This window comes from Schistocerca gregaria, chromosome 8 (assembly GCF_023897955.1).
Source record: "Schistocerca gregaria isolate iqSchGreg1 chromosome 8, iqSchGreg1.2, whole genome shotgun sequence".
Taxonomy (NCBI): Eukaryota; Metazoa; Arthropoda; class Insecta; order Orthoptera; family Acrididae; genus Schistocerca; species Schistocerca gregaria.
This window is the reverse complement of record NC_064927.1, coordinates 474254308-474280756: the sequence shown is the minus strand read 5'-3', so window position 1 is coordinate 474280756 and position 26449 is coordinate 474254308. Positions and strand designations below refer to the sequence as shown.

The window sequence follows — 26449 nt, the reverse complement described above, 5'->3', positions numbered from 1 at the left end:
TGAAAATAGTGCTTTGTGAGGATTTCAGTATTGATTTTTCAAAAGACAGCAGCAACAGAGATGCTTTGATAAATATGACCAACAGGTTCAATATGATCCCCACAATACACTGCCCAACAAGATTAACAGAATGCACAAATTCCATTATTGAGCAAATATTCATATCAGATACAAATTACAAAGTAGTAATAGTTCCGAAAAAGTAGTTGAAAAAAGAACCTTTTCTGAAGATAACATTAGAATTTTTGATGTCTTACTGATGAAGGAAACCTGGGAAAGCATCGCCACTCAGAACAATGTTGATAGCATGTACACGAGTTTTCAGAGCCTCTTTCTTCACTATTTTAATGTAGCATTTCCAAAAGTAGTGTAAACAGTAAAATCTAACAATAATAGTCAGTAACTAAAGGTATAAAAATTTCCAGTGAGAGAAACAGATTTTTGCAGTACTGTTGTAAGAAATATAGAGTAACCTGAGAGTTCGCAGATTGTTCAAAAGCCTACACAAGAAGCTATGGTAGAGTAGTCAAAGAGGCAAAAATTATGTGGAATGACAATTTCATAAGAAACTCATCTAACAAAGTGAGATACTCATGGAGAGTTATAAAGAAAGAAACTTGTAGTCCAGCTCCAAAGAATAAGAATGTATCATTAACACTAGAAGGCTCAAAAGTCACAGACCAAAATTCATCATCATCATCATCATTTATCAGCATCATCATCATTTATCATCATCATCATTTAAGACTGATTATGCCTTTCGGCATTCAGTCTGGAACATAGCCCCCTTATAAAATTCCTCCATGATCCCCTATTCAGTGCTAACATTGGTGCCTCTTCTGAAGCCGGCAGCGGTGGTCTTGCGGTTCTAGGCACTCAGTCCGGAACTGCGGGACTGCTACAGTCGCAGGTTCAAATCCTGCCTCGGGCATGGATGTGTGTGATGTCCTTAGGTTAGTTAGGTTTAAGTAGTTCTAAGTTCTAGGGGGCTGATGACCACAGATGTTAAGTCCCATAGTGTTCAGAGCCATTGTGAGTCTCTTCTGATGTTAAACCTATTACTTCAAAATCATTCTTAACCGAATCCAGGTACCTTCTCCTTGGTCTGCCCCGACTCCTCCTCCTACCCTCTACTGCTGAACCCATGAGTCTCTTGGGTAACCTTGTTTCTCCCATGCGTGTAACATGACACCACCATCTAAGCCTGTTCGCCCTGACTGCTACATCTATAGAGTTCATTCCCAGTTTTTCTTTGATTTTCTCATTGTGGACACCCTCCTGCTATTGTTCCCATCTACTAGAACCTGCAATCATCCTAGCTACTTTCATATCCGTAACCTCAACCTTGTTGATAAAGTAACCTGAATCCACCCAGCTTTCGCTCCCATACAACAAAGTTGGGCAAAAGATTGAATGGTGCACAGATAACTTAGTCTTGGTACTGACTTCCTTCTTACAGAAGGGAGTAGATAGTAGCTGATCGCTCACTGCATTAGCTTTGCTACACCTCGCTTCCAGTTCTTTCACTATGTTGCCATCCTGTGAGAATATGCATACTAAGTACTTGAAACTGTCTACTTGTTCTAACTTTGTTCCTCCTATTTGGCACTCAATCCGTTTATATTTTTTCCCCACTGACATTACTTTCGTTTTGGAGATGCTAATCTTCATACCAAAGTTCTTACATTTCTGATCTAGCTCTGAAATATTACTTTGCAAACTTTCAATCGAATCTGCCATCACAACTAAGTCATCCGCATATGCAAGACTGCTTATTTTGTGTTCACATATCTTAATCTCACCCAGCCAGTCTATTGTTTTCAACATATGATCCATAAATAATATGAACAACAGTGGAGACAGGTTGCAGCCTTGCCTTACCCCTGAAACTACTCTGAACCATGAACTCAATTTACCGTCAACTCTAACTGCTGCCTGACTATCCATGTAAAGACCTTTAATTGCTTGCAAAAATTTGTCTCCTATTCCATAATCTCGTAGAAAAGACAATAACTTCCTCCTAGGAACCCGGTCATATGCCTTTTCTAGATCTATAAAGCATAGATACAATTCCCTGTTCCACTCATAACACTTCTCCATCATTTGCCATAAGCTAAAGATCTGGTCCTGACAACCTCTAAGAGGCCTAAACCCACATTACTGATCGTATTTTCACCTACATTGAGCAACTCTTCAAAATATTCCCTCCATCTGCCCAAGGCATCCAAAGGATTCACCAGCAATTTTCCTGACCTGTCCAAAATACTTGTCATTTCCTTCTTACCTCCCTTTCAAAGATTGCTAATTATACTCCAGAATGGTTTTCCAGCCTGGTTCCAAAGTCTTCCCAAGATTTCTTCTTGGATGCTGCAATTATCTGTTTGGCTTTGTTTCTTTCTTCAACATAACTTTCTCTGTCTACCTGAGTTCTAGTATGTAACCATTTTTGATACGCCTTCTTTTTCCTTTTACCCAAATTCAGATGTGGAAAAATTCAATGAATACTTCACTTCACTAGCTGAAGACCTCACTGAATTACACTGTCAAGGACCAGTACAAGGTTTCTCCAGCAAGTCAGTGATCTTGAATGCGTCTATGTATGTTTATGAAACAAACCCCAATGAAATTATAAGTAAAATTAAATCATTAAGCAATAAAATGTCAAGTGGTCTTTATGATGTACCTAATTTCATATTAAAGCAAGTGCTCACCACATGGCAAACCCCTTGGCAAAAATTTTTAACCTGTCTTTAAAAACTAGTGTATTTCCAGATATTTTTAAAATAGCAATAGTTTCACCACTATCAAAAAAGGAAAAAGAAAAAAGAAAAAAAAAGAAAAAAGAGTTCTTCTCAAAAAATATCAAACTACTGACCTGTCTCACAGTTAAGTTCCTTCTCAAAAATTCTAGAAAAACTCTTCTATGACAGGCTTTTAAGTTTCATAAATAAATATGCACCTCTTACAGTACAACAACATGGTTTTAGGAAGTCTAAATCTACACAGACAGCAATTTTCGAATTCTTAGACTGCATTTGAAAATCCCTTGATCAACATAAATTAGCTGCAGGTATTTTTCTAGATCTATCAAAAGCCTTTTATGTCATGGACCATAACATTCTGTTCGAAAAAGTAGAAAGACAATCCTTCTTTCCACGTACAATACGAGACTGGAATAGAAGGGAGAACCGATAGAGGTACTCAGGGTACCCTCCGCCACACACCGTCAGGTGGCTTGCGGAGTATGGATGTAGATGTAGATGTAGATGTAGATTAAGAGGTGTAGCATATAGCTGGTTGTGTTCATACCTAAAAACTGCAGGCAGGAAGTATCACTTCAGTATGAATTCAACAAAATGGATAAAACAAGAAATAACTCCTTTCTTTCTAGTGAATTACGAATAAAATATGGTGTACCGCAGGGCTCAATCTTAGGTCCACTACTCTTCTTGATTTATGGGGACGACTTAGTTGAATATATGAGTCCCACAAAAACTATCCTGTTTGCTGATGACACTGTTGCGTCAATCCATGGATCGATAGGCCAGAACATCATATGTGTATTATGTCTTTGAGTTGGTCTTTGTTTTGTATACTTCCGGGACCTCAGTTCTCACCTAGTCTTCTACCTGTATGTTTCTTCATGTAATAAAAGTATTGGTGATTAGAAGAGAGAACCGTGGTCATTACATTACCACATTGACATCTCCTTCAACATCACCATATTGCTCACTGGATCCAGTCCAGAAACTTTGCATCCACAGCAGAAAGTTCTATGAAAAGACTTCCTCAGTGATTCACAAAAAACAAACTCGTTATAAATACTGAAAAAACTGTGTGTGTCCATTTTCATTTTATTCCACCAACTAATCAAATGTCTATTCAAGCACAATTAAAAAAATGATCCCCTAGAAAATGTAAGCATCACAAAATTTTTGGGTCTGTGGGTTCAGCAAAACTTAAAATGGGACACACATATAAATAACTTGTCTAGAAAACATTCATCTGTGTGCTGTGGCCTAAGAATTTTAAAGGCTACAACAAGCAAAACAACAGTACTGCAGGCATACTGTGCACAGTTCCACTCACTAGTCTGATATGGGATCTTTACTCACAGTGTAAAGGTTTTTAGAATGCAAAAAAGAGCTCTAAGAATAATTTGTGGCCTTAAAAAGATGGAGTCCTGTAAATCCCATTTTACTGAGCTTGATGTTCTAAATGTTCCAAGTTTATTCATTTATGAAACTATCTTGTTCACTAGGGACTACCTCCAGAAAACAGGCAAACTGCTACAGAACAAAAATGTACACAACTATAGTACCAGAGGGAAATCAAATATACATCAAAAATATCACAGAACAACCACCTATATCAGAGGAGCATAATTAACATTGGTGTAATACTACACAATAAGATACCAGAGGAAATAAAAATGCTACTCATCCAATATTTAAAGTTAAACTAAAGGCATTTCTAATAAAGCACTGTTTCTATTCTGTCAGAGAATTTCTGAATACATAACAGAATTAATTGTAATAGGTACCTTTTTTAATTTGTCTACTATTTTGATAATACTATTTATTATTGTAACTTATCTTTGACCTGTCCAATATCAATTGTACAATTTGTGATGTGTGATAAAACTGGACCAATAAACAATCAAATCAAATCAGAGTTTCTCACACAGGAACAATGTTTAGTAGCACCTAAATATATGTAATAGAACATGGGGCACTTAAATTTGTTTGTTAAAAAGAGGCTAAGAGAAGGATGAAGTCAATATTTTCTTGCAAGAAGGTAACTCCCTCGCACAATAATTTTTCTGTAGAAAATATTAATATTTGTTTATGATTTGCATGAAAGTATGTTTTGATACCCCACCTGCACAACATGAAATAATTAGCATTGAGATTAGACTTGTTCTTCTACATGTCAGTATCACCTATTAAAGTTAAATTTTAAACACAGATTTGAAGCAGTTCTTTCATGGACTACAGTATTAACTTTTATTTTCAGACAGTTTTTTTTCTTTCAGCTAGCAACCCTGGTTTCACCACAACAAATACAGAGAAAAGGTTCAAATAAACAGTACAAGACGCAATAGACACATTCAATCCATCTGTGAACACAATAATACTATTCTGTTCTCATCCTCCTAAATGGAAACCTTTTCCATGGTGGTGGAAGAAGATTGCAGATGCCATCATAGAATGATTAAGGGCTGTATGTCAACATAGGCATCACCACTCTACCTAAAACTTAATTTTAAAAGGTCAAGGGCAAAAGCAAAAGAAGAAAGAATATTGGGATTGACATGTTTCTTCTGTGGAAGCACAAACCACATCTTCGCAGATGTGGTCCCAATTACAGTGGGTTAGTGTCATGATGTCCACTAACGGACTCCAGGGAATCCTTGATGAAGGAGAAATTAACACAAGTTCTGTGAAATTCCTGAAATTTTAGCAATATATTATGCAGAAATGTTGGCATGTATTACCGTACTAATTTTACTCAACATTGGCTTTTAACTGAACTGAATACTATATCTTTTATGTTAACAAACTTGACAATTTGCAGTGCACACTTTACAGCCTGGGAACTACATAATGTTTTAAAGCAATGTAGAGATAAGTTCCCAGGAGCAGACAACATCCATAATTAAATGTTTCAACATCTTGGTGAAAATACTAAAAGCTCTGTTCCACAGAGTTTTTCACAAGATATGACAAGGCAGCAAATTTCCCCTGCAATGGGGAGAGGGTACATCAATACCCCTACCAGGACAAGACCACAAAACTAAAAATAGTTACAAACTGATCAACCTAATAAGTAAGTTGGGAAAATTATTAGGAAGGATGGTTAATGAGTGGCTTCATTGCTGTGTGTGGAATCTGGAAATCTCCTTTTTCAATGCCAGTGCAGATTCCAAAGATTTTACACTACCACAGATCATCTCATATGATTAGAGTTGCGATGCAAAAGGCCTTTCTGAACTACCAACAAATGATCACAGAGCTTTTTTCCCACAAGATGTACATGATAGTGTCACATTTTATTCTGGATTTGGAAGTTTACCAGTCTTCATCCAAAGTTTTTTTTTTTTCATCTCTTAGACTGTTTAGAATCAAGATTGGTTCCACACTTAGTAACCAATACATGCAAGAAGGTGCAGTTTCAGTAAGGATCACTTTTAAGTGCCACACTTTTTACAGCTGCAGTAAATGGTATAGTAAATGCAGTGGGACATACAATCACACTGGTATTATATGTTGGTCATCTTTGTTTATATTATAGCAAGTAGTCATATTTGTTTACATTATAGCTAGTAGTGTTATGTACAACAGAGTGCCAGCTACAGATAGCTATGCAGAAGGCACAAAAATGAATGCAAAATCATGAAGACTGTTTTCCTGTTTCTAACCAACTAAATCAATATTTGTGACTTTTGTAGAATATGGCCTGCCTATTATCATCCAGAACAATACCTTGAAACCCAGTTATTCGAAGTAACTTCCTTTTGATTATATACTTAACATGGTTCTACATATGTACCAACTCAAGACTTCCTGAATGGAAAAATTTGGTACTCATTTTCTTGCTAATGGATCCTGGGGTGCCATATCTAACAGTTTCATTATCATTTTATAAAGTGCTAATTTTATCCCTTTTGGACTATGGAAGTATTGTTTATGGATCAGCAGCACCATCAGTACTAGATCCTGGTCATCATAATCAGATCGGTTTGGCAACTTGAGCTTTTCAGACAAGTCAACTTGATTGTGGAGTACCAACACTGAAAAGATGGCATCAAAAATGTATTTAACTATGCAGTCCCAATTAATCAAATTTCACAATACATAGACCCAATTACTCAATAACAGTCTTGCAAAAGGGTAAGCCACAGCAATAAGTCTGGAAGACCTCTGACCAGAACTTCAACTTGATCTGAGTACCCATACATAACACTCTTGACTGTGAACACATCCCCAGTATGTTCCCCAACTAGTAGGAAAGGTGGACATAAAGGTCAGTGTCAAAGACAAAAGAACTGCCAGTTTTTATCATTGTGCATGTACATTTTATTCAGTCATCCAAGAGTATACTCATTTTAATCTTATTTGCACAGATGGCACCAAAGATAATGAAAGAATTGGTTATTCATGAATACACAACTGAAATCTAGAACAACATTCTCTACCAAAAAAAGTGCAGTATTTATACGCCAAGTTAATAGCCATACTTAGAGCACCACAAAACATATTGACTTTCCCTCAACAGAACTTAATTATATCCAGTGGCTCTTTGAGTGTTCTGCAAACAATAGACAGTTGCTGTCCAGAACACCCATTAGTCCCTGCATCCATGACAAACTGTATGCCCTCAGCAGTATAGGTATATCAGCTATTTTTCTCTAGCTGCCAAGTCACATCAGCATTCCAAGTAATCAGCTGATTGACAAGCTAGCCAAAGAAGCAATGGGAATAGAAATGCTTGAAATAGATATTCTAAGTGCTGACTTAAGGACTCACATTAGATGCCACATCCTGAAAAAACCATCAAACACACCTCTAAGGTCTGGCAGACTTGGCTACAAAGCTCAAGGGGAGAAGGTATTGCCTTGTGCTGTAGGAGAATAGCACATTGCAAAGTAACTCATGAATTTCCACTATGCCAGTAAACATCCTCAGTGTGTCTGTGGAGGAACAACAGTGGTTCATCACTCCCTTGAAGATTGTACAGCTACCCAATATCTGCAGTGTCAAATGAACCTAGGACATCACTATCTCCTAACATATGTTACTAATTATGTACATTAGGTAGTGATTTGAACTTTTATACTGTGTACTTAGTTTCATTTTTGACAGTTGAATTTTAGTAGGCTAGTTATCCATTTATATATCTAGTACAAGACAAAAGTTTTTTTACTCTTAACAGAGAGAGGAAGAAGGTGGGGGATGGAAGAGGGCAGGGGGTCATACATGCATATTCAGATACATGGAGGGACTAACAACCACATTGTTGTTTCCCTCCATATTTACAGTCGTCGTCACCACCACCCCCTTGTGGGGCCGCCCGCATTGCCATCCGCGCTGTCCCCACCAGTCAGTCTGCACGCTATTCATTCACTTCTTTTGTCAGTTGACTCACCTGAATCAAGTTATTGAATAGTTGTACTTTCCTATGTAGCACACACATCCACGTCATAATATTTATACATTTCTGTCTGGCACGTAGATAGCTAACACATACTTACAAGAAAAGTGATCTCAGTGTGCTGTTCTGTCTGGCACTTGTTCAAGAAAAGTCACAAATATTCTACTGTTTCCTTGTACAGAAAACCTTCGATACATAGCATTATAAATAAGGACTATTTGCTAAATAGAAGGCTAGTTTACATTCAGAAGCAGAAATATTAGGACTGAAGAATTTCCTTCCAAGACTGGACCGTGGTACTACTGACATGAGAGAACATTTTGTTTAAGAAAATGTTTATCATTTAAATTCAACATACTTTTGCCCTCATAACTGCTGAAACATGATGGTAATGATCTGGCACATGAATTGAATCAATGATTAACTGAACTACCATTCTTTGAAGAAGAATAACTCTTTGTGATTAAAAAGAGATGGGAGAGATTCTTCAATACGAGCAAATGAGCATAAACACCCTTAATGATCATGATTCTGCTATGCAAGCATTGACTGTTCACCCTAGATCTGACTTTCCTACTTTGCACACAATGTACAAAATATTTGCTTGTCTACCTGCATCTATTGCTACAGTAGAAAGAAGATTTTGACGGTGCGGCATACAAAGACATGGCTGAGGTTGAGGACTGACTTAATGACTTAGTTCTGTTGAACACCCATGCTGACTTTGATTGTCCTATTGACAATGTAATTAACCAATTTGCCAAGAAGAATAGATGCATAGAATTCATCATTTAAGGAAGAGAACCACAATTGTAACTTTTTTATATCATATGATTACATTGTCTTGTATATGTGTATATTCAATTTAAATAATACTTTCTTAAACTTTGCATGTGACTTGATTATTATGATAAAATTAAAGGTAGCTCAAGATCTCTTTAGCACCCCCTCCTTGAGGTTCTTCTGTATCAGCTACTGCTTTTCACTGTAGATAGTTGTGGATGTCATGCACCCTTTAGAACATTTTCTAGGCCTCTATGGGCAGGTGAGTGGGTGGAAGCAAAATGGCAGGGATGGAATTGAATGAATTTGGCCATTTGGAGAATATTATCTACCCACAGGTGTTTTAAAATTTAGGAATAATCACTTAAGTAAAGAATTACTGTAAATGCTCTGCATTTAATATTTATTAAAGGGTTTTATGCGATTCAAATGACAATTTAAGTTGTACTTGTGTCTAGATAATTTCCCTCTCAGAATATAAAATAGGGAGGGGATAACACTGTCATTCAAGTAACGAATAATACTGTCAGTTAAGTATGTACAGTCACCAATCTGTTCAGATTTTGTGTTACTTACATATTTACCTATCTGATTTTTTGAATAACCATTTCTCTCAGTCTGATCTCTAATTATAAATTCAAGGAACAGGGTTTTCATTTATTGTAGTTTAACATTTGTTTCTTCATCCTGTTTTTCTAAACTATTTTTTTTTCAGGGTCATTCCAGAGAATGGGGCCCCTAGCAAGAATGCAGATGCTGTCAAGAAATTAATATTCTGCACAGGCAAGGTGTTCTATGACTTGCGAAAAGCTCGTGATGAGAGAGTTTTGACCAATGACATAGCCATTACAAGGATTGAACAGGTATTTTAATTGTATAAATACTACACATAATTATACTTTAGGCTATTACTCTTACAGCTAGTTCAGATCACAAAATATTTATTTGTATTGTAATTACAGATATGCCCTTTCCCCTATGACTTGGTGAAGAATGAGTGTGCGAAGTATCCAAATGCACTTTTGTGCTGGGCGCAAGAGGAACACAAGAATCAAGGTCCATGGACATATGTTCAGCCAAGATTCAACACAGCAATAAATAGAACCAGGAATATTGTGTAAGTGAATTCCCGTGCCAGATACAGTTACACTGTCTATTGCAGCAGATGTCTTAAACATTTGCAGTGAACAAAGCAGAGGCAACATGCACTGCAAATTATCACAACCCATTGCATAATTATTCAGTAGACACTCCAACACCACCCCAACACCTCATCTCACAGTATAGCGGCAAAATGTAAGTTACTTTTTCAATAGCTCTCGTCCATCAATAATACTTAAAAAGTGCTTGGCTCTTTCATTAGTCAACTGAAGTGGTGGAGTATGATCCATATGATAAGTATGTAATGGCTCAATCTCTATGCACAAGAGTTAAAGGAAACCCTTCTTTTTTATTTCTTATTCACAATTAAACATTTTACACAATTGGAAGTCGCTCTTCACCTTGCCGTTCAATTTTAGTGTATAATAATCATGTTTTATTTCCTCTTCAGTTTAACAGTATAATGTCCTTTTTCAGGTGCAGGCTTGATTATTTCATGTTGTGTATTAGTCTCTAAGTCTCTCTTCTCTCACTGAACTTGAAAAGAATTCCCTCCCTCAATAAAGTTTTTACAAGGTATTCTCCGAGACTGTCCATGATCAGTGCCAAACCATCATTCTTCTCTTGAACTTTCTGGATTCTAGATACTAAACTATCTGCAAAACCAAACACTGCATTTACACAGTGATTTAGCTAGTTATATGTTCCACGGATCATTCCGCATGATATATCGTAATTATGTGGAACAAGTCATTTTACTATCACATCACAAATTAATTTGTACATATGGTTACATTGTGAACATTTCTAAGATTTTTTAAATGTGTCATGCTAGACCCAGATTCCATGGTTTTAGGAAGTCCATCTTGCTATTCTTGGTGACAAGTTGTCCTCATCCATGATATTTCAGAATGGGACACAGTCTGTTAAATTTTAAAATGTATTCCTAGTAAATAAATCAAAATTCCCTTGAGATATTAACAGTAGCTAAGGTTTTAAGTTCATAAATACTGTATATTTCTTCTTGAGGTGTTTTTTTACCCATGTAACAGACTGGATGGAACTTATCATCTGGAGATTTTTGTAATAACGCAGCTCCAAAATGTTCTTTGCTTGCATGTGTGTTTTTCAGTTTCATATTTTAGTTTCCAGACTTTTAAAACTGGATCCAATGAAAGGATGTCTCTGCTTTTCTTCAAACTTATATTCCTGAACATTGCTCAGTAAATGATTCAGAGATTTGGCAGTCGTAGAGTAATTAGAGAGAAACTTGTTAAAAGATCCTGTTAGCCTCAGGAAACTTTGTACTGCTGCAATAGATTTCAGTGCTGGAAAGCTGTAGAGAACTTTTGTCTTTGCAGGAGAAGGTCAAATTTGTTCATACTGTATAAACACATACAAGATACTTAATAGTTCTCCTCATGAATTGACATTTTGAAAAATCTGCTGCAATTTTTGACACTACACCAAGCTCCCAAGTGTCTCATCCTCATTCTTTCCTGGTATTAGAATATCATCCATGTAAATAAATACAGTGTTCTTTCATGCCAATGAAAAAAAAAAAACCAACCCAGTTTATAAAATGATGGATAACTGCAGGTGAATGTGATAATACAGATGGAACTTTCTTGAACTGGATTTGGTTTGACTGTCTCAAATGAAGTATACTGTTGCCTTTCCACTTCATCATAAACATAAAAATTGAGTCCAGTGTGCAAAATACACAGGCATCTTGTACTTTATCTGTGGCTCTTCTATAAGAGGCAATGGCTAATAATCATTCACTGTAATTTTATTTAATTTACTATGATCTATGCAAAGGAAATATTCTGCATTTTTCTTCTTTACAGCAATGACCTGGCTATCATATTCAGATGAACTAGGTTCTATTGTTCCTTGATCAAGTCACACCTGGGGGTAGTTATCAAAAGGGTCTCTTGGTCCTGGTGGCAATCTGCTCAGTCTATTATACAGTGTGTTTTAAAAAGAAAGGCCCAATTTCAAAATTCCATATTTATTGAGAAAAACATACTACAAACATGGAATACATTGAAAAATACTCACAAAATCTTAATTTTAGTTATGCTTTTACAAATGCTCTGTTGGTCCTCCAGCAGCAGCAGCAGCAGCACGATAGCTAAATTTCTCATAAACTTTACACAGTGTATCTGCCTTTACAGAAATTATGGTGGCTGTTGTTCTGTTCTTCTCTTTTTTTGTCACAAGATAAAGAGGAGATGAACACACTTTCCTTCAATATGTCCACAAGAAAAAAAAAATATTGCGTGGGGTTGTGCCTGGTAATGTTGGGGACCAAGAATGCAGGGCAGTCCCGTGTTCCCTACCCAACATTGACACAGAGTGTAATTTAGAAACTGACATATGTTATTCTGTGAGTGAGATGCAGCTTGGTCCTGTTGGAAAATGACATCACTGGAGCACTCCTGAAGTTGTGGTAAAAACTAAACGTTTGCTGATTTCTTTCCACCAAGTCATCTTAAGTTCGAGGTCACTATGGACATTTACCTTTGTACAGGCATCCTGTCTCTCCAAATTGATGACATCAACAACGAATGTGTTTGGGTGCAGGTAGATCAGTGACAAACTGTCAATGAAAAGTATCCTGCACCAAAATCACTAACTCACTCTTTGCAAACTGCATCACACAAAATGCCTTCTGTTGAGCAGACCTCATATTACTTATGATTGTCTACAAACTGAGAAGATACATTGACTGACATCTAACATTTATTTTCTGAAATTCTAGGGCATGACCATTCAAACAACACACATTTCCTTTCCGGCAGGTCCCATGTTTCATAATTACCACCATCCAAAATCAGGTCATTCTTTTTGAAATACGCTATGTATTGGTTAATTTTCTCTCTTAACAGTCACCATTCTAACAGCAGTACACCTGGTCATTGTTGGGTGTAATTACTCATTAAATCTCCAGTATGTTCCTTCACATCTTCACTAAAGGAGCTTTTGTTATAAAATTCTGGTTTATCTCCTGTATTGATACACATGAGATGAGATTCGCCTTCTGGCTTCCTAATAGTAACTCCATCCTTGTTTATTGAAATTTCAGTTTGGTCTAGAAAATCTTCACCAGCTACCTTTTCTAAATTCACAATGACTAGAGAAAACATAAATCCATGTTTCAATTTTCACATTATCAATCTCAACAGGATCTGTAATGTAACCTTATGGAAAGGGAGCTTTTCCCAAATCATGTCAAAAACAATTCTGTATGTAGCAATCTTGGAGCATCCTTTTTGTGAGAAACACTGTGTAAGAAATTGAATAGTACAGTCAATTAATGCTGTCAGCTTTTAGTTACTTCCTCAGACATTTTTAAATTTAAGTCATTAATAGGCTACCCTACTTAGCAGTATATGCCCTCATTGCCATCTTTAGACTATTCTTCTCCTTCAGGAATTCAGATGAGATATGGCCAAACTTGGTGCAGTTAAAGCATCTCCTTCCCTCACTTTTGTAATTATCGTTTGATATGGGGCTGCTGGAACCACAGTTGAAATATGTTCTGTTTAGATCCCAAGCTGCACTTCATGTTTTTGTTATTTGAGTCTTCAGCTACTTTGTTATGGAGTTTCTGGATTTTTCGTTGCTGTAATGTTTTTTACTCTTAATGGCAGTGACTTCACAACTCTTTTGTAAAGCTTCCTTTTTTTCCGTAAACCCTGTTACATTTCCAGTAACATAAAGTAGAAGTTTTGTGCCCATTTTGTCTTTTATCCTGTCAGCCACATACTGGAATTGTGAGTTATCAGCATTATCACAGCTCATTGTATAACAAGCTTTTTGTTGAGCTTGTCTGCAACTCTGTATGTCATCTTAACAGTGAATTGCAATCTATCCTTTTCATAATATTGTTGATATTCTAACTTGCACTTTCCATTGCATAATAATGAATTTACATAGCCATTTCATTTTACATCCTGTTATCAATACATAATATATTAGATTGCTCCCAACTCGCTTTTGAAAATGATGCTTCAATAAATGACTTCTTAGCTCCAATTTTGACAGCTGTTCATTGAAAAGTAAAGCCAGAACATTCCCTCAAATGTTTCCATTTTCTTTCTGTCATTTGGAGCTGATTTCAAAATTATCTTGTGTAAAGATTTAATGGCTTTAAATGGTGCAGAGGTTATATTTTTACTCACTACTTTGATTTTATCTAAAGCTCTCATTTCTAGATATTTTATCACCTTGTTTTGCTTTTCACAGGATTCCAAAATAGACCAAACAAATCTGTTATAATGTATCAGAGTTGATGCATAGATAAACCATCCATTGTGAATTAAAGCTCAGTACCCCACATTCAAACCTGTTTTGCCTAGTAGTCTTCATTACATTGGATATTTCTCCTTTCATTACAACATATAAAATTTCTTTTTGTGTTTTTTTGCTACTGCTAATCAATTTTAAAATGTGAATTCTTGAATAGATTCAAAATCCACTGTCAGACATCACAGTACCATTGGCAGTAAAACAACACTCAGAATAGTCCATCTTAATCAATATAAATAGACAGCCAAAAGTGCATTGTCACTCATTCATTTGATTGCAGCCAAGTCACTAAAATTTGTTGGAAAAACTAGGTTTGAGTTCATGTAAATTATTTATTACTTACACTGTTAGAAACTCAAACAACGTGCAAAACAAAGTAACAGAAGAACAGACGAATCCAACTCATGTCTTCTCTGTGCACATAGTTTCTCCATGCACACACGAAAACTACTCTGCAATATTTGCTTTTCTTTGCTTTTCTGGTGCGTCACTTACCTCATTTGTGGAAAAACCTTTAAAATCCCCGTCCAAATACCACAATATAATGTAGAAAGTGTCAAAAGGGGGAGAAGAAGGAATTTTTTCAGCTATTGGAGTGAAGCTTAGAACTACCAGCATCATAACTTAGCAAAATATCTTGCCAGGAACCCAAGAAAATTCTAGACCTATGTTGAACTGCTAAGTGGGTTGAAGGCTTCAATCAAGCCACTCATTGACAAGTCTGGTGTGGCAGTAGAAAACAGCAAAAGGAAAGCTGAAGTTTTAAATTTCATGTTTAAGAAATCATTCATGCACAGCAGGATTGTACAAACATACCATTGTTTGACCATCACACCAACTCCCATGGGGACAACAAAGTAATACGATCCCTGCCATTTAGAAGCAACTGAAAGAGTTTAAAACAAAAGAGCCAGGTCCAAATGGAATCTCAGTTCAGTTTTACAGAGAGTACTGTGCAGCATTGGCCCCTTACTTCCCTTGCATTTATCATGAGAGTCTCACCCATCCTAAAGTCACAAGCCACTAGAAAAAATGTGCAGGTCACTCTTGTCTATAAGAAGGGTAAAAGAAAGGACCCACAAAATTACAACCTGTACCCCTAACATGCACTTGTTGCAGAATTCTTGAACGTATTATGAGTTTGAATATAATAAATTTCCTTCCAATGGAATAGCTTCTGTCCACATATTAACAGTTTTACAAAGCTTTGGTCGTACAGAGCTTGGCTTGCTCTCTTCTCGCACAATATCCTGTGAAATGTATGTGAAGGTCAACAGGCAGATTCCATATTCCTGGATATCCAAAAATTATTCAACACAGAGCCCCACTGCAAACTGTGAAGAAAGGTACAAGCCAACACAGTAGGTTCTCAGAGATGTTAATGACTAGAAGACTTCATAAGTAATAGAAACCATTACATTGCCCTTGACATCAAGTATTCATCAGAGACAAGTGTTCATCAGAGACAAAGGTATCATCAGGAGTGTCCCAGGGAACTGTAATAAGACTGTTGTTGTTACCTATCTATGTAAATGATTTGGCAGATAATGTGTGCAGCAATCTGTGGCTGGAAGATGTCATTTGGAGTGACTGTAGGAGCACACACAATGACTTAGACTTAATTTCTGGTTGGTATTATGAATGGCAGCTTGCTCTAACTGTAGAAAAATGTGAGGTAATGCATATGAGCAGGAAAAAACAATCCCATAATATTTGAATATAGCTTTAATAGTGTGATGCTTCATGCAGTCAGGTCAATTAACTTTGCAAAATGATATGAAATGGAATAAGTACATAAGGATGGTTGTAGGGAAGGTGAATGTTCAACTTTGATTTAGTGGGAGAATTTTATGAAAGTGTGGTTCATATGAGGAGGTGAATTCATACAGAACACTAATAAAACCTGTTCTTGAGTACTGCTTGAATGTTTGGGATCTGAAACAGGTCAGATTAAAGGAAGATATCAAAGCAATACAGAGGCGGGGAGCTAGATTTGTTACCAATTAGTTCGATCAACATGTGAGTATTTAGGAGATGCTTTGTAAAGTCAATCCCTGGATGAAAGACAATGTAAAGTTTGTGAAACACTATTGAAAAAATTTGGAGAGCTGGCATTTGAAGCTGATTGCAGAACAGTTCCACTAATGCTAACATACTTTTTGCATATGGACCAGACAATAAGAAAAAAAATGGACATTTGTCCATAGCTCTATTTGTGTGTGGAACAGGAAAGGAAATGACTAGTGGTGGTACAGGGTACCATACACCAAGCACTATATAGTGCGCAGACTATTATGTAGGTGTAGGTGTTCATAGAAGTAATTTGTTGTAAACTTACCAGGGATATCATTTTCTTTCTACCTGACATGGGTAATGTCTGTAATTTCTGATGCAGTGACATGTCAGACCAGACAGCAATGAAATGAGCCAACTTGCATTCTGACGGTGTGTGTTTTACAGAGTTTCTTGTTATATGTGTAACTTTCATTACAACTGATCAACTAAATGGGAACACATGAGCAGACGTGTTTTTGAGCTTCACTGAAAGGCAATAATCAGAGAACTTTTGCACAGATGTGACAAATAGTTCCTTGTGATGAAGGTGACAGTTTAATTATGAATTGGCAAATCTGTTACATCAGTCCTGAGAACAACTGTATTTGTGGTTGCTGTTGAGATTTAATGCATTTTGGTCCTGAATGTGTGATTTATGTCAACTATTTTAGTGATGTGATGAGTCAGAGCACATAAATGGTGTTATCAGTCTCAGAATTTCTTGGGAGAGAGAGGTGCAGTGGAAAGTTAGGTTTAATTTTCATCTCAAAAGTGCAGATTAATACAGTTAGGGATCTTAGTCTTATTTGCAAATAAGTGGCATACATTATTTTACCTGCTACAACTGCAGGTGTGTGCATTTGGGTGTCTCGATGTCTGTGTGGTTGTGTATGCAGATTTGTGTACTTCTGCTAGAGAAAGAACAAGAGCTCTAAAGCTAGTATAAACACCTGTTGTATGTTTCTATTCACCCACACTCAGCTATATATTAGTGGTTCCCTTTCTCTATTATTTTGCAGTGATGTGTCTATTACCTGCACTAAACACTTGTTAGAAAAAAATGTGATTAAAAGTGATTAAAGGTTCAATTTTCCTGTAGCATTTAAAATATTATGAAAAAATAGATAAAAGGTTATATTGAAATTAGCAAGTGTTTTGGTATTAAAAGATGTTTGAAGTAACAGTTTTAACTTTTTGCAATTGCTTTCCCTTTACTGGTTTCTGTGTGTCCTCTTCCCACATATTGCAGGAACTGGGCATTATGCATTGGTTTTTATGCATTTAAAACAATGTGTTTGAAATGTCTGTTTCAGCTATGCTGGGCGGCCTCCTTCTGCATCTTCGGCAACGGGTAGTAGAGTCCTTCACCTTAGGGAACTTGCTGCTTTCCTTGATGAGGCAATGTCAATTTGAACAGTTGTCCTAGTTCATGTTTCCATTTCAGTTATTGGCATTTCATATCATACATGCCAATGGTTAGAAGGCTCGTATCACCTCTACATTTTTTTACCAGCAAATGTTTGAAGATTTCCACCAGATGTTTAAGCATATGCACTATCTCATTAGACTGGAGCTATTGTCTTAGTTCTAGCAGTGTGCAGTTAATCATATTTGCCCAGTTGTTAACCAGTGTGCTTCATGTGACTGACTTTGGCAGCTTTGTGTGTGTGTGTGTGTGTGTGAGAGAGAGAGAGAGAGAGAGAGAGAGAGAGAGAGAGAGAGAGAGAGAGAGAGAGAGAGAGAATTCCACCCAGTAGTGGTTGTGCCACGTGAAATAAACTGGTATGTGCATTGTGTGTACAGTGTTTTATGCATGTAAGAATTAAAACTTCTTATTGACTGTATATTTTGTTGCAGAAGTAATGTGTGCTGAGAAATAGTTGATACTTTTTCTTTTTCCATTATGTGCTCTAAATATTTGTTTAATTCTGTCCATGAGTTAGTGTTTTAAAGTACATGCTGTGCTTTTTGCTTTTACTTATGTCTTAAAGTCAGTGTTACTTTCTCGCATATTTCTATATAAATGTTGGCAATCAAAATTGTCACCTTTTTGGATTGAGGTTCTGCATGCAACAGCCAGAAACATTTTCCATTATAAGAAATTAACTTTCCGGCAGATAATTTGTCTGATGTTGAATGCTTGATGTTGAAGTGACTTAGTCAACTATATTGATTGGCTTTAGCTTTGTTTAAAATATATTTTACAGGTTCATATGTTTGCCAGATGTCTTTAATGTAAAATTTCCCGACATGCTGCTGTTGATTTTCCATGGAACTCTGTAAAATATTATTATGTATGGATCTCATATTTTCCTACAGTTTTAATAAATGTTGCATGTTTTGATGTGATATGTCATTACACTGCACAGTCCATCTTAAGTACATCTTACCATAATAGTGCAGCTAATTAACATACATCTATAAAGAAATATCATGTCAAAGCTGATCTGTTACGTTCTGCAATATGTTTTGCATGTTACTGGACTGTTTCTGTAGAAATTTGGTTTGCAACTCATGCTTTCACCTGCTTTAGTTCTACTTAAATAAAAACTGCTGTTAATTGTTGAAACTTCTTAGAAAGGACCACTAATACACATGTGTTGTCAGATATTTATTTTGTTGTTTTATATAGATTGTTGACACAATATGAACCACAATATTAATTTGTGAACTGCAGATCATTGATGAGAGACTTGTACAATTCATATCTTCTGTAGGATTTGTTTCAGTGTCAGATTGTTGTGACTGTTGATAAATGTAAGCTCGTGAGTAATGTAGTTTTTAAATAAATGAGTAAATTACTGTTTTGAAGTGTGCAATGTACTGCATTTATTCATCCAGTAATTTTCTGGATACAACATGTGACATGCTTGCCTCTTCCCCCACACCCTCCCTCATGAACCATGAGTCTTGCCATGGTGGAGTGGCTCGTGTATCTCAATGATGCAGATAGCTATAATATCGGTGTAGCCACATGGAAGGGGTCTCTGTGGAGGGGCCAGACTAACACACAGTTCCTGAAGAGGAGTGACAGGCTTTTCCGTAGGTGCTAGACCTCGAGGACTTAGTGCTTGCATGCCCCGGAGCCACGTCGAGCAGAACCAGTGCTTTTTCCCTCCCTCCCATCTTCCCTCCTGTATAGTGGGTGTAGCAGCATGTGTGTGACAGACAGTGCTCTCTCTCCCGTCGTCTTTTGTGCACAGAAGTATCTGTTCAGAACCTTGTCAAATGGGACACTGTTAATGTGTCTTGCGAGCAGAAAACATTCAGATTTAGGTGTGCCATTTTTTAAAGCCCAAAGGGAAGATTCGTATTTTCTTGTAAAGTCTGATGGGAAATTGTGCTTAATATGCCACTCTGTCATAAGTATCAAAGCAGTGGCAGTCCGCCGTCAATACCAAGGACAAAATATTCCTCAACACATGAGGATATTGTTGGACTGAAGAGAAGTGAACTGATTACTAAATTAAAAACAGAATTGCCACAATCTGAATAGGTGAGCCTCTTTATACTGTTCATTCTAAAAGAAAAACAAAAATATACCCTTTTGTAATTGTACTCATATCTGTAGAAACTTGTGCTGTTTCTCTTTAGATAACTAAATTAAGAGATTGTTTTGTGTGGTAAGATTTTAAAGTTAAATTGCTGTTGCTGTCCCGCAGACATCTGAGCTGAATTGCATATTGGAAAGTCCTTTTGAGGCAAGCTACACTATTGCACTTAAAATTGTGACAAGTGGAAGACCTTTTACAGATGACCAGTTTGTAAAAAGAGTGTTCTGTAGTGTGTTCAGAAGTAATATGCCCATCTGTAGTGGCCAAATTTGAGCCGTAAAGCTTGTCTGAACATACAATTTCTCAAAGAGCACAATAAATTGGCGCAGAATGAAAGGAGCAGTTGCGTGATAAATGTAACTTCCTAGAGTACTCAATTTCCCTTTATGAGAGCACTGGCAGTTACAGCATAGCTCAACTTGCAATTTTTATAAGAGGTGTCAAAAAAAAAAAAAGAGTTCACTGTCACTGAGGGACTGGTGGAGGTTATTTATCTATCAAAACCAGGGAAGATATTTTCCTGGCTGTACGGGTGGTTTTGAACAATATGCATCTGTTACTTGAGCACTGCCTGTACAATGTTGCAACTGATGGGGGCCCTGCAGAGTTGTCAGAATGGGTAGATTTTGTAGGGAGGCTGGGTTTCCTCAAATTTTGGCAATACAATTCCTTTTATAACAAGAACATCTAAGTGCAAAAATTTTCCACAAGTTTAGCTCCATCGTGGACAAAGTTACAAAAATTGTGAATTTTTGTAGAAAGCAAGGCTTGAATTCTTGTGAATTTAAAGGATGTTTTGAAGGCTATTGAATCAATTCACAAAGACACTCCTTTTTATTATGCCACATGGTGGTTAAGTTGCTCAAGAGTATTCTCAATATTTTTCAACTTGAGACAAGAAATAGCTCTATTCACAGATATGAAAGGTTCTCCACAGTCAGACTTGGATGATGAACAACGGATCTCTGGCCTAGCTTTCAGGAAAGAGATCATGGTGCATTTATACGATTTAAATACCTCATTGTAAGGTAAAAATAAATTAATTGGTACTATGTGTCACTGTATTGAAAGTTTCAAATTGCAGCTTATGCTTTTTAAAAGTCAGATTTTGCCCTCTCTAAAATCTTTGAATTTAGGTACTGTACCTATGAGCAAATCAGTGAGTACACAAAAGTGTTAGTCATCGTATGAAGAATTAAAGCAAGTAAAACCTGCATTCAAATTTTTAAGATTCCTTTTTTGGTGTGCCCAGAGGGTGCCGCAGTGAGTCTCAAAGTTGAGCTGATAAAACTACAGTGTGATCCAATTTTGATAGACTGCTATTACCATTACAATGGTGATCCGGTTTCATTTTATAAAGGCATTGATCAACAATTACCGAGGATTCATCGTGCCCTTGCCCTGAAATGTGTTGCTATGTTCGGAACTATGTTAGTTTGTGAAGAAATGTTTTCAACTATGAATTTAACAAAAAAAAAAAGGTTTAGTTTGTCTGATGCTTTGTTAGAAGCTATGCTTCAAAATGCAACTGCCAGAACAATTGTTCCAAATATCTGAAAATTAGTGGCTTCAAAGCAATGCCAAAGATAAACAAAGCATGTTGTAAATTAGTGAAAAATAAGGAGCACAATAAAACTATTCTTTTGGTCTGTACACAAAATTGGCATTATTATTATTATTATTATTATTATTATTATTATTATTATTATCATTACTATCTCTTTTTTAAAAAAAAAAAAATACCGGTACTCCACCTGATGTGCACCCATTCATCAAACAAGAAGTAGTTTCTTGCCTCGCTAAGCATTGCCACAATATGTTCCTCTCCTACCACTGCCACAACAGTGTGTCTGCCTCCCTCACCTTCCCCCACACCACAGTTGCTACACCACAGCACCAGTGCTTTTTTGGTGCCTGCTGATGCTCGCAAAGCATTGGTGTGGCCTGCAGTTAGGTACTGTGCACAGCTGAAAGAAAGGGGAGACTACAGCCATTATATTTCTTAAGGACATGAAACTCTACTATATGGCATCATAAATATGGCATCCTCTTGGATTAAATATTCTGGAGATAGAATAGTACCCCATATGTAGTTCTGAATGGGGATATTGCCATCAGAGAAACCAAACACCTAGCATCCTATGGGTTCTCTCTCTCTCTCTCTCTCTCTCTCTCTCTCTCTCTCTCTCTCTCTCTCTCTCTCTCTCTGGCATGAAAATTCTTTGATCTTTTAAATGTAAGATGCGGTCAGGAATATATTTAATATATTGTTGGTGTCGCATATATTCTGCAAGCTCGTGACTGTTGCTTACATATATGCCAATGATAATCAAGGTTGCTACACAGGCACAAATGTTGATAGAAGTGGGTACAGTTTTGTTTTTAATGGTTGAATTATATTATTTAAATTCACGTTTAGCTCAAAGATAGTCAGAAGTAGCATGAAACTATTACTGCTTTTGCCCCTCAAATTAATTGTTCTGAAGAGAGAATGATATAACCACCTATGTAGCATAACGATTTTTACTTGTAATGCATAATTTTCACTGAGAATAAGTTGGCTTCACTTTAGGATAAGCATTTCCACGACAGAAATAAATTTAATTGCAAACTCAAAGGTATTGTAAGGCAAACATAAGCCTTGTTGTCTATTGCAGTTAAATCTATGTATGCAATTCTGTAAAAATTATGATAAAATCAACTTGAAAATATTAATACTTCTAAATTACTATCAATGTTCAAATATAATATAAATGGATGAATTACAAAACCCTACTCACCAAGCAGTGCCAGGGGGAAAAACACACACACACACACACACACACACACACACACACACACACACAAGGATTTAACTTTTACAAACCCCAGGTCAAGGGAGACTTACCAGACAGGATGTGAAGGAAACTGCTTAATGGATCTAATATTCCATGCACCAACTGTGACGTCTAATGGAAAACCCAATAAAAATTAAAGTAAACCTACACAAGACCAGTAAATTTGAAGTTTTATTTTATTTATTTATTTATTTATTTCATTCGTGTTCTGTAGACCCATTAGCGATAAATCGCTTGGGTGTAGAAGGTGTCATTTACAAAAATTTATAGACATTTGTTTATAATAATAGGTTGTACTATGAATAAAATATTACATAGAAAAAATGTTTACAACAATTGTTTTTGTAAAAAAATTACATTTAACACACTTACAATAGATCAAAGTCAATTCACATATTCTCATACATAATTTCGTCCAGTGAGTAAATGTTTTTACTTAGAAGATATTGTTTAAGTTTATCTTTAAAAGTAGGTGATCAGTAACTGACATTTTTATTGCCTGAGGGAGAGAATTAAATATTTTTAGGCAAGAGTAGTGTACTGCTTTTTGTACTATACTTAGATTCTTTTGTTCAAGATGTAGATAATTTTTTACCCTAGTGTCATAGTTATGATACATGCTGTTCATTTTTAAAAAAAAGGAAATGGTTTTTACAGAAGAATCAAAAGAAAGAGAAAATGTACTGAGATACTGTTGTGAGCTTTTGGAGAAGTTTCCTGCAGGAATGTATTTAAAGTGAGTTATGTAGAAGATTGCCCACCCGGCTTTCTTTTGTCATTATGGCACACAGGTGGCCATTGCTTAACATTTAATTAAATACTAAATGTTGGATTTCACCCTCAACTTAACATTATAAATACTTTGAATATTGATATAACAATTAAAATAATCAGTTATTTCCTTTCCTTCTCGTCCCATTCGGTAAGTCTTCCCCGAACCTACATCCTTCTGAATCTGCTTAGTATATTCATCTCTTGGTCTCTCTCTACAATTTTTACCCTCCACGCTGCCCTCCAATACTAAATTGGTGATCCATCGATGCCTCAGAACATGTCCTACCAACCAATCCCTTCTTCTAGTCAAGTTGTGCCACAAATTTCTCTTCTCCCCAATCCTATTCAATACCTCCTCATTAGTTATGTGATCTACCCATCTAATCTTCAGCATTCTTCTGTAGCACCACATTTCAAAAGCTAGTATTCTCTTCTTATCCAAACTATTTATTGTCCATGTTTCACTTCCATACATGGCTACACTCCATACAAATACTTTCAGAAACGACTTCCTGACACTTCAATTTATACTCGATGTTAACAAATTTCTCTTCTTCAGAAACAACTTCCTTGCCATCGCCAGTCTACTTTTTATATCCTCTCTACTTCGACCATCATCAGTTATTTTGCTCCCCAAATAGCAAAACTCCTTTACTACTTTAAGTGTCTCATTTCCTAATCTAATTCCCTCAGCATCGCCCGACTTAATTCGACTACATTCCATTATCCTCGTTTTGCTTTTGTTGGTGTTCATCTTATATCCCCCCTTCAAGACACTGTACATTCCGTTCAACTACTCTTCCCAGTCCTTTGCTGTCTCTGACAGAATTACAATGTCATCGGCGAACCTCAAAGTTTTTATTCCTTCTCCATGGATTTTAATACCTACTCCGAATTTTTCTTTTGTTTCCTATACTGCTTGCTCAATATACAGATTGAATAACATCGGGGAGAGGCTGCAACCCTGTCTTACTCCCTTCCCAACCACTGATTCCCTTCATGTCCTTCGACTCTTATTACTGCCATCTGGTTTCTGTACAAATTGTAAATAGCCATTCACTCCCTGTATTTTACCCCTGCCACTTTAGAATTTGAAAGAGAGTATTCCAGTCAACGTTGTCAAAAGCTTTTTCTAAGTCTACAAATGCTAGAAACGTAGGTTTGCCTTTCCTTAATCTAGCTTCTAGGACAAGTCGTAAGGTCAGTATTGCCTCACGTGTTCCGGTATTTCTATGGAATCCAAACTGATCTTCCCCGAGGTCGGCTTCTACTAGTCTTTCCATTCGTCTGTAAAGAATTCGAGTTAGTATTTTGCAGCTGTGGCTTATTAAACTGATAGTTCAGTAATTTTCACATCTGTCAACACCTGCTTTCTTTGGAATTGGAATTATTATATTCTTCTTGAAGTCTGAGGGTATTTCACCTGTTTCATACATCTTGCTCATCAGATGGTAGAGTTTTGTCAGGACTGGCTCTCCCAAGGCCGTCAGTAGTTCTAATGGAATGTTGTCTACTCCCGGGGCCTTGTTTCAACTCAGGTCTTTCAAAAAGACTGCCAAACATGTGAGCATGGGAGTTTTTGGGCAAAAGGCCTCCTGAAGCAGACACCCCTCCCCCCCTCACTCACTCTTTCTCTCTCCCTCTCTCCCTCTCTGTCTATTTGAGAAGAAGGCCGTTTGACCACAAGCTCACATGTTTAGTGAATTGTGGTTTATTAGTCTTGTAACGTACATAATCTAAATCATTTGATTCAGGTACAGGAGATGTGTCAAAATTGTGGTGAAATTTCAGTGTAAACATATAACAGCTGATGTTAATAAACAGCTGCATAACAACACAGTTTTGTTATATATACATGCAATAAAATTAACGTTTGTTTGTGTGGTCATCTTCCAAAGCAGCTGTCAATATCATTTAGTATAGGTTATCTGTCTTGAGCTGACTGCAATGTAATTAATTACTTTTTAATTTGATTGTAGTCAGCTCAAGACAGATAACCTATAATAGAAAATAAAATCAACACTTAATTTCCCCTTGCTCATGTTATCATTTCATCCTCTATGAATTCTTCTATTGAATTGTTGCATATCTCCCCCAGAATTTGCTGTAGCCTTGTTTTTAAGATCTCTGGCTTCATACTAAATATGTTTTGCCCGTTAAGGTCTCATATATTGTCATCCCCATATACTGCGGAGTTTGTGCATATAATTTCAATGGTGTGTAGGTAGCATAAAATTTTTATTTCTCATGTTAGATGTGTGGTTAAAATGATTCTCCTCAAATAATTTTTGTCCGTTATGTAGGAAAATTGTAATTTCATAAATGTATATGGAGGGAATAGTTAGGATTTGTAGTTTCTGAAGTAATGGGCAGCAAGACTCTGTTTTGCTGTGCAGTGCACATGTCTCTAAGAACTTTCTTTTGCAGTTTCAGTATTTGTGATACACTATTTGTGTAAGATCAGTGTCCAGTGGGAAACTCAGCCATGCAAGTACTAAAGATGTCAAAAAAGTTCAAGATAGTTGCAAAAGTAAAATGAAAAATGTTAGTATATTTCATCAAAATATTGGGGGATTGAACAATAAAATTGATGAGCTTCTGCTTTGTTTAGAAGATATAGAAACTGAGAATGTAATAGATGTACTATGCCTGTCTGAGCATCACATTGTCACTGATATGCAAAAGGTTAGCATCAATGGGTACAAATTAGCTGCACATGTAAGTAGAGATAATATGATGAGAGGAGGAGTTGCCATATATGTCAAAAGCTTCCACAGTGCAAAAAATTTAGAAACTAAAAAATTTTGTGTAGAGCAACATATGGAAGCATGTGCCACTGAACTTAAACTAAAGGATGGCACTTTCATAATTGTA

General features: G+C 36.4%; 1 protein-coding gene across 2 annotated transcripts in view; it reads left to right on the top strand.

Annotated features, from left to right (window-relative positions):
• The window catches only part of LOC126284404 (2-oxoglutarate dehydrogenase complex component E1-like), a 175082-nt gene extending 155853 nt beyond the window's left edge, over positions 1-19229 (top strand). The window contains exons 17-19 of one of the 2 annotated variants that reach the window (XM_049983309.1): positions 9653-9800; positions 9900-10054; positions 17724-19229. In XM_049983309.1, the coding sequence (XP_049839266.1) occupies positions 9653-9800; positions 9900-10054; positions 17724-17823 (403 nt within the window). In that variant the 3' untranslated portion in view covers positions 17824-19229. The remainder of the gene's footprint in view (positions 1-9652; positions 9801-9899; positions 10055-17723) is intronic. The other variant, XM_049983310.1, reaches the window with a different exon arrangement.
• Positions 19230-26449: the final 7220 nt, after the last annotated feature.